The following is a 10,249-nucleotide window of genomic DNA, read 5'->3' on the forward strand; positions in this document are numbered from 1 at the left end:
GATCCACAGAAAGTGATATATATGGACTGACAGGTTGTGTTGTGTTTGATTGAGTGGAATGTTTGCAGCAGGATTCTATCACCAGCCGATGCCGCCTTTATAGTGAGAAGCAGTGGAAATTGAGTGCCTGCAATGGAGCCATGAAATCTTGGGGTATATTTTTCAGCGATTTATGCCAGCGATGAAGCTGAAGTAAAGGAGGATGTTATCTTGTTTGGCTGCAGGGGAGGGTAAAGAGCATTAGAGAGATAAACACAAGGGAACAGCAGTGTCTGGGTAATATATTGCAGATTAAGGGGATTTTTACATGATTTGAATAAAGAGAATTGAATGGAATTATGTATGAGGCAGGAGTGTAAAAATCTCTATGGAAATGGAAGCGTTGTAATCAATTTGAACACCATACACACAATATATGTGTACAATCTTTATGTTGGCAAATTCAATAAGGGACTTTTGTGCCATTATTGTGGGGGGTGGAGGTATTGGATTACAATTGTATAAGTCTGGTTAACCATTCTTTTAATGTTCTTGCAGGGGTAGAACTAATGCCTTTATACCAAAATTGAATTAGTTACAGAAAGCAGTTTAACAGTTTTTTATCAAGCTCTGTTCATGTAAATTTCATTTGATGAATATGTTTTGAAAAAAAAAAGCGTCTTGTGTAGTATAGGATTTTATTTTTCAACTTCGCTTGCCAATATGAACAGCTTCTGTGTGTGGAAACTGTAAAAGAATACATGATGCTCAATACCAGTGGCCATAAGTGATGATGATGATGATCTTTATTGCTCGAAAGTTGTACGGGGTACAATGTATGACAAGAATGACAGTGTGGTCATTACAATAATACTAGTCTATTCCTAGGCACTACTACCTACATAAAAATGAATGTAAATTGCATATTGGCATGATGTACATTAAACATTTGTCTGTCTTTTTCTAAAGCACTACATACATATTGGCCTAGGTACATATGGAGTCAGGGCATGACATATTAGTAGTTTGAAGGTATCTATGCTTGTCATTGGCAAAGGTTTACTAGATTTACTTGTGACTATATTCATTAATTTTCGTCTATCTACAGTATAAGCTGGACATGTCGTAAGAAAATGATACTCATCTTCATCACTTTCTTCAAATGATGGACACCGTCTCTAAAGTGTGAGACTGAGAGATTCCATCTCATAGTAATCTGGATCTTCTGGAATGTCTGCCTGGACTGCCAGGCATATTCTGGGGATCAGCGGCAAGCATAGGTTTGAAGGTCGACTGTCTTTCCAGCTCTATCTTGAAGGTCTTTTCAAGGTGAAATGTTGCCCTTGGCTGAGTCTTCAGAATCCCATCTGCTATCTTCTGTTGATAAGGTCTTTGGGTACTTCTAAAGTTGATGCATATGTGTATGTTAAATGGGACAGTTTAAAAGTATCTTCTTACATGAAATCCTGGTTTACATTCAGGAGATGGAAATCTCAGCAGACTCAATTTCTACCCAAACTGTAGATGTACTGAAAGACATCAGAGATATGATGTTGCTTGGCCAAATCTTTTCTACTCTGTATCAGCCAACCCTTCAGCTACATGTAGCAATTTGGAATATCGTTTGGTCCAGTAGCCATTTCATATCAGTTTTTGTAAGATACTTTTCAGTCAAAGAAGCTTGCACTGGTAATGTTTGCATTTTTGTCAAACAAACTTGAAAGCTGCTAGAAGCTAAATGAAAACTTGCTAAGATAAATGAAAGCCCAGAAGTAAAATTATGAATGTAGTTAAAGTTTATTTGTTGTTTGTTTATTTATTTGGTTTATTATTTAACCAGGAAGTACATGTCGCCAATAATTGGCGGTTTTCAAAGATTCCTGGGGGATAACCCCAACAAAACTACATGACATATAAATTATGATTATAACAAAAGATTAAAGATGAACTAACAAAGGTCAACTAAAAATAGATAAAAAAGGTAGTGTACATTAGGGATTCTCTGAACCATCATGTACATGTAGGTTTTACACATTATGAAGCCATCATACATGTAGGGTTCATCTTTACTGTAGTATAGTTAAAGGTCTGGGCGGCTGAAGTAGCCTTCTTGTGCAGCGGGACCAATTATCAGGTGCTAATGATGTCCTTCTTCCAGTATACCTAATAATACAGTACTCACAGGGAATGTATGTTCCATGTTAGATTATGGAAGTACAAGTTTGTACTGTGTATATGTGACCTGGATGAAGCAGCCTAGTACTTGTAGCTCAGGGCTTGAGTTACACGCCTGAGGAAAATACCAACTGGATCATTTGGTGTTCATTTGTATGGAAGTAAAGATGAGATACACTGACACGTGTACAGCATTGGAAAAATGGAAGGTCCTTGCTGTCTGGGAAAGTGTGTTGTGAAGTTTATGAGGGAGAATTAAGTATCTGCATTTTTCCTATAAATAAAAACTGTTGAAGAATAAGATGGGTGTTTTTTTTAAGTGTTGATCTGTAGTTTCAACAGTCTTTAAGTGTTGCTATAACTTTATAAGAAATTATTTTAAGCTAAGCAAAGTATAGGTATGAAGATATCAAAACTGTAATGTAGCCCATACTCTACTCTCTAGTCAGTTATCCCACATACAATTATGTGAATGTAATGGGAGAACCCACCTAGACTAGAACGATGATGACATTATCACACTTCATTGCTCCATCATTTCTACCTGAGCAGGTACCATTACATGCACTATTTCATGTCAGGCCACTGAGCATTGTTATGTAAATATATGGCCTGTCTGTTCTGATGATTCCCAACTCCCCAGAGAAAGCTGTGACCTTTCCTGGTATCCATCTGTCCTCACCTGATTCCATCCTTGATTATAAAGTCCATTACTTTCCATACTTGATCTTCCCATTTATAGGATGATCCTCCTTAATCTTCCCTGATGCTATGTTGACTTAAAGATTGCCATCTCGCCCTGAAGCCAGTCTGGATATTTAACATCAGTACTGTCTCCCCCTGCCGACCTTGGGTGACCTACTAATGACCGAATGTCACACCTCGACCTTCATTCGTGCCCAGAGCGGCTGGAGAAAATCCAGCTTGTGACCTGGCCTGGCCGGTACATTTACATGTCTCGTCTTACCCTGCAGAAAGTGGAGATTCGTTGTGCTCGTCCAGTCCATAAATTTGACATAATTTTGTCACTGTTTTTAATTGGATTTGGAAGTGTACAGAGATAATTCCAAACATTCAATCCAATCTTAATCACCCCACGCTGATTTTGTCAATGAAGAAAGTAATCCTTGGACTGAAATTATAAGAGATTTAAACTAAGAACATGAAACCTCTTGTAATTTCATGCTACTGCTTTTCTCCTCTGACAAGTCACAAAGTTTGTGTAGGGTGACAATCGCACACAAATTTGGTTAAAATGGTCTTTTTATACAGGTTCTCCTCAAAACATTAAACGTTATTTCCCGTCACACCTACAAGCAAACATAACTCGAAGAAGTTTATTCAGGGTGTCCTCTGCACGAATACTAGTAGTCTGACACACGTCTGTTGCTAGGGGTCATATCCATCTTGCCTAACTCTGTAACGTGTTGTAAAGTTAGTCAGGAGGAACCTGCCTCACTAACACTTGCAGTGCCAGACACTTTCTGTTATCTCTCTCATTGGCATTCAGGGAAAATACTAATGTCATCTGTTATGCATACAAATTACCCATAACAATGATATAACGCAGGTTGTGTGATAAGAGGCTGCCATGACATTCAACCTTTCATTATGTTGTCTAATTGAAGTATGCAGTAGTCTAAAGGCAACATTCTATATCACTGGTCTCTGCACATTTTTGATTACAAACTGGCCAACAGCAGGTATTGGGAAGTACCTTTGTATCCGATATCAGTGAAAGTCATCTATGTGACTGCTTGTAGAGATTACAAAGCTACTTAATGGAGGGGCAAGGTCAGATTTTATGGGGAATCACCGGGATAAAGTCTATAATTCCTTTAGGCTTGAGTGGGGAGGAATAATGCATGAGGGGGCCAAGTGCCCGGTGTACAGATGAACACAGGGGCTTAGCCGTCCTCAGATATGGCACCGAACTAAATGAGTCGAAGCATTTGATGTCTGTACTTGCTGATTTTAATTTTTACAGGATACTTTGTTGCCTTTAGATAGTGCATTTAACCAATCTCAGTCTCCATCGCCATATCAAATTTACTGTTATTAGAGTATTATATGTAGTACAACAGTACAGTAAGAAAATACTGTAACTTCATTTGATAAGTTCACAGAAAGAAAACAAAATAATTAATGCAAAGAAAAGGACAAGATCTACATACAGTATCTTAAACTAATGGAAGAAATGCACGCCTTACAGAGTCCCACACCGACAGCATTTGTGTAGGTATGAAATGTCAATCATAATGCTATTGGAGGAACCTCTATATCAGTGGGGTCAATAGCCATTGCCCTTCGAGTCATTATTGGGGTCATGTAATTTGTTTTACTGTACCTCGGTAATGTCCTTCTGTGCAGTTGGGTTATGATATTGCAGATGGCTTTATTTGCATATTACTGAGGCTTTTGAAAGTGAGGAAAAGTACATGTATATACTTGTACATATACATGTCTGTATTGATGTACATTTGTACATGTAGATATGTATATATTGGATATGTTTTTGACTGTGTAAACAGCTAGATCATGGCAACACTTTGAACATTGACTACAAATGCACTTATGTGTCGTTACACTTGTCTTTAGTGAAAAATAGCTGAAGATACACAATGTACAGTAGCTTGTACTAATAATGATAATATGTAGATTTACATGTAATTAGAAAGTAGCAGCACATTTGCAATTTACAAACTAATTCTGCACTAGTAAGTATATACTAATTTATAGCATTTACAACTAGAAGCAAGTAAGCCAATAAATACTAAAATAGTTTTAGATGTAATTTTCAGCACTCTTGATTCAGTCTTGAACCACTTCCAAGTTTACTGCAGTCTTGTCTTGTTTTATATATGGGCCCCGTAATAAATGGGTTGATATTCATGATGTACGTACTTTATGTGGAGAAACAATAAAACATACTGCTGACCAACTGTGAGGTCCTCTCTTTAATAAACAACGTACATATAAACTGTAATGATTCAAACTTTTATTCACAGTTGTTCAATAACTTTAAGTGTTGCCAGTAAAGTTTAGTTTCGTCAGCGCTGTAAATTCTGGTCCTAAGGCTGCCCTTATGGCGAGAAGGTTACACGAGACGACGTAAAATACAGGCGGATTGTAGTTCAATATTGGGTAAATCCGCGCACTGCCGTTTATTGGTAAGTTTTACTGCCTTGAATCCATCATGTTGGTAAAGGGTTGAGGGTCTGAGCTTGGCGGGATTTGCCAGCTGACCTTTGCTTATGACTTGGGTAGGAAATGAATGAGATCAGACTGGGAATTGGATGTACTGACAAAGGGACATGGTTTGCAATCTGCCCGGGAGGAGCCTGCATTTTTCAGGGCCAGGAATCAATGCTGCTTTTATCGGATGCGGACCGAAGTAAAGGTCCTGATTTACCTTCAGTGCCACGAGTCAAATTTGTTGTGCTTATTTCCTAATGTTCCGAATCATTTCGGATATATATTTTTACTGCAGTTTGTTGCCCTCTTAAAACTTACAATATACTATTTTATTAATTTATTATCATTATTAGTATTTACAAATTCTCATCAGCAAGGGGAAAACATGGTGTGTCTTACCTTGAATTACTAGTATGAATTACATTTTTTAAACATTACATTTTTTCTTGAACAAAGGTGATGTTGTCTAATTGGTTCAAGCATTTACATACACTACATTACTACACGATGCAGAATATTGTTTTCCCCATCACATAGAGTTCTCTTCAAACATTGTATATTGATATAATAGTCTCCATTTTGTATGAATTCTGTAGTGTGGGTCCCACACCAGCTTGAACAGGATTCCTTTCACTGCACCCTCCCTTACAAGTGTTTGTTGAACAAACATGTGGAGACAAGGCAAATACAGGGCCTGACAAAACACTGGCCACTTCACTTCCAATGGATCAACACAACCTCCTGTTACACATGTACTTACACTAACATATGTATTACATATTCATTGAATTGAATGGAGTGAACTGGAATGGAATGATATAATATATAACTTTTTTATAAGGAACTACAGCAATGAAAATATTACTTTATGTACCTCTGAGACTAAAGAATATACATGCAAAGAAAGTGAGAAAGAGAATGTAAGATGTGAAAAACATGGAATGGATTTTTAAAAATGGTTGAAGACTAAAAGTAAAAATACTTAAGTACACATGTATACTCCACCTGTGCCATCCAAAAGATGATAGAAAACTATGATTTTGTAGCTTGTACAGAGTTTATTTTGATATGGAAATTTTTGCACAAACTCCCTGGTATTGTCCAATGTTGCACCTGTAGTATGTTTGTTAACAAACAAAGCACCATGGGGCCTATGTAATTGTAAGCTACTGTAAGTCTCTTTAGATTCGCGGGGCCTAAAGTTCGCGGTTTCGGGAAAATGGACAATCCGCGGTATTTTTAGATTCGCGATTTCTCCTTGGCTATTTTTCAAAGAAAAATTTGTAAAGTGTATATTTAAAATAATAAAAGTTCGTGTTCCGGCATTTATATCCTAAAACGCGACGCAAAAATTTGTTTCGTGCACCGCGCGAGACTGCCGGCGGTATAGCTGACGATCGATCTGACTCACGTGTAAACAATTTTCTTTGTTCGGAAATACTAGTAAGCGCTAAAACGCTATTTTCCACGACTACACATCGATACTCTAGTGAAGAAATGCATAATCGAAAGAATCTTTCGGGAAAATATATATTACAAAGAATATTTATGCCGTCTTCGGCGAGATTTTGAACCCGGAAGTATGCAAAGGTCGCCTACGGTTTTGTAGCGGCCCACGGTAGCGTTTCTATCCAGCAAAACAAGAAGAAAAAAAAACGCCCGCAAAGCAGGGCGCAAAGGAGAACCAACTAACACTTCTCAGGTACCAGCAGTTATATTTTTCATCAAAATATTTGTAGATTTGCCCGATGTGCCCGCAATTTTCAACCGCCCGGGCGCGCATGGCCGGCGCTCAGCACACAGAGATTTTTGTCCGGCGGTGCACGTTTGACAAGGCCAGTGCCGCAGTATCACGATTCGGTGTCTCATAATATTATGATTTTTTGACATCAGTATAACTTAAAAAAATTTTGGTACTCAACATACGTACATTTGCTAAGAATGGAGTTGATTTGCAGTGATTTGTGTTTGTCGCGTGTGTTTGTGTTTCACTTACCGTCGTGAATGCATGTGGGGAGGGGGACGCACTTACGCAAAACATATTCGCGGGGAAATAGATTCGCGGTACGGAGGTCCCCGCGAATTCCGCGAATCTAAATATACCGTGGAAATTTGTAGACTTACAGTATTGTCAGGATGGAGATCTAGTAATGTTTGTTTAGGGAGTGGCAGCTGTAGTAAAGAGATTTGAATGGAGAGTGTGTGTTTATAGTTAGCTAGATTACCTAGGTGATAGAGTAATTACTAACTGTGCACTGCAACACCTCGAAGATCGTTATCAAAGTTTGCATCCTGTTGGCAGATGGACTTTCATCTGTGCTTTCTTAATACCTAAGTAGTCATTATTCTTCAGTTTTTAGGGAATGAAAGAGAAAACACACAATTTTGCTTCAATTTACTTATAAGCTCCATACATGGAGTAGCTAGAATAAAATGTTGACAAAGCTAATATCACTTTTGCATGGAGTGGTTACTAAATAGCATTGACATTTGGCTTTCTAGAATTACATGTAACTTTTCGCTCCCTTCCATTCAATGTTGCACCAAAACTGTATTGGTTATAGCACAAGTCAATATGGATATGGGTAACCTGTCAGATGTTCCCATTGCATAAGCTTGACATACATGTATATTATGTGGACACCTTGCAACTTGTAGTATGATTGTTATAACACAAATATTGATCAGTAACAAGATGTGATAGTATAATAAGTCATCTACAAACAGGTAGACACATGTCTGTAGTACTTGTCTTTCTCATAATGGATTGTATTGAATTTCTTTATGAACCATTTTCCTTCATTGTGTCTGTAACAAAATCTTCAATACACATCTTTTAGAATTGACCCTGGGGTCAATGTGAGATCAAATATTGCAAAGTCAGCAAATTATTCACCTTTACAGTAATGTACAAGGGATATGTTATTTTGATAAATGAACAACTAAAGGTCAAAGAAAACTAGTTATATGATATATGACAGTATTATTAATGATCAAAAAAACTTTTCTTATTTTCAGACCAAGAAGGAGACGGTTTATCTGGAAGTGAAGTGGTTTTACAGAACATCGGAGGTTCCTGACTCAGTTTACCATCTTCTGGTGCAGGACAGGAACTCAGAGAACAGTGAGTATCAAACTTACACCTACAAAATCTGTCTAGATCCCATCTAAATTCTAATTCATGCCTGTATACCTCTTTAATCTGTGTCAAGTTTAAGTCAAAATCTATACCACCTAACGCCATTTGTTAGTATTGCTGTGAAGCACTCTTTCTATTTCATGGGTATGGGTGTATAAACAGAATAAACATTTTCTGAGGGCCTGCAAGCCCTTTTTCGTAAGGCGTAATCGGGCCGTTTTAGACTTCGTAATTCATAGGCAGCCTCCGCAAAAATCAACGTAATTCGTAATTGGACATTAGCCGCAAATCGTAAAGTCGTAATCAGCTCTGAAACTTTAAGTTTAACGTAATTCGTAATAGGCGGCCAAAATTTTGCGTAATTCGTAAACACTACCCCCCCTTGCAGGCCCTCTTTTCTGTTGCTTGTGAATGTGGAAAGAATTAGTTAAAATTTCATACACAGCTGACAACTAGTGACCGTTCAGAATACTGCACCATTTCTGCTAATTCCTCCTCACCTCTACCAGGTTCAGGACAAGATTCTGTGATCAAGGAGTCCCTCATGAAGTCCAGGGAACTCTTCATCTCTGACGCCACAGACAGCTATCCTGTGTCTGCTCTGAGGTAAGTACTAATTGCAGTGTAACATCAACATTACTTCATGACAAATTCATGTTTTATTCTTCTGTAACACCAACATGTCTTCATGTTTTATTCTCAAACTAAACCCTCAAAATTGCTGCAAGGAAATCAGATATGTTCAAGTTGACATGGCATCCTGACATGCCATGAAATTAATACCACAGGGCTTAGCATATCAAAACATAATGCAAGAGATTGTTTTTATAAGTATCATAAGTCAAGTCGGGTTTCTTCTTTCCGGATCAAAAAGTATATGTCTCATGAAAAGTGGAACATTTATGGACTTTTTACAGTGTTATATTACATCGTTACTGTTATAAAATAGGCATAGGTAAAATAGGTAGGACGTAATAAAATCCTTATGTCTGTATTTTTCAGGGGAAGGTGCTGTGTGCATCACTATCCTGACATTGTTGCTGCTAAAGCCTTTGATCCAAACCCCAACACCTTTTTCTACATCCTGGGGTACAACCCTGAAACTAGGAGGTTAAACGGCACACAAGGGGAGATTCGAGTCGGCCCCAGTCACCAGGTACAGAACAAAGTCCTATCAATCCCATTGATAGCTGGTTTTGTAGCCGAGGTTTATTTGGAGATCCATATACACCGCACTATCTTCTGTTGCTTTTTATGGTCTGCAAATTCTTTAAAGGAATGGAACAAAGTGATAATGCAGGCATAGATACATGTACGACCACGCAAATGAAATTGGTTTTTTTAAGAGCTTTTCTTTTCTGGCAACCCCTAAGATAAAACTGACAAAGGACAAAAACAAGCCACTAAACTTTGGTATTGCCGTACATTTGTGTATATCTTTTAGCATTGTATATATTTGTGTAGAATTTCATAGAGAACAAAATTATTTTAAACATTTCTTTAAGTCTCAGCAGCAAATGTCACCTGCAAGCATCTTTGTACAAATTTAAGTTAACCAGTTCAAGCATCTAACAGAAATATATTTAAAAGAAATGAACCCCTCGGAAGCCAGTTGGCAAAGGTACAAAGTGCTTTACTGGATTAGTGAATGGGGAAATGCATTATGACATTAATGGTTCTGCAGTTGCTAAAAGTGGCACAACAAATATTTCATAGGAGTACATCATCACTAGCTGCTGGAAGTAGAAATGTTTTGCCATC

At 37.8% G+C, this 10,249-nt stretch overlaps 1 protein-coding gene across 1 annotated transcript in view; it reads left to right on the forward strand.

Annotated features, from left to right (window-relative positions):
* LOC109479649 (arginine-glutamic acid dipeptide repeats protein-like) overlaps positions 1–10,249 on the forward strand; it is a 90,027-nt gene that overhangs the window by 35,568 nt on the left and 44,210 nt on the right. The window contains 3 exon segments of the mRNA XM_019781635.1: positions 8,368–8,473; positions 8,998–9,094; positions 9,491–9,644. Of these exon segments, the coding sequence (XP_019637194.1) occupies positions 8,368–8,473; positions 8,998–9,094; positions 9,491–9,644 (357 nt within the window).

The sequence above is a fragment of the Branchiostoma belcheri genome, unplaced genomic scaffold, assembly GCF_001625305.1.
Source record: "Branchiostoma belcheri isolate BF01 breed outbred unplaced genomic scaffold, Haploidv18h27 scaffold5, whole genome shotgun sequence".
Classification (NCBI taxonomy): domain Eukaryota; kingdom Metazoa; phylum Chordata; class Leptocardii; order Amphioxiformes; family Branchiostomatidae; genus Branchiostoma; species Branchiostoma belcheri.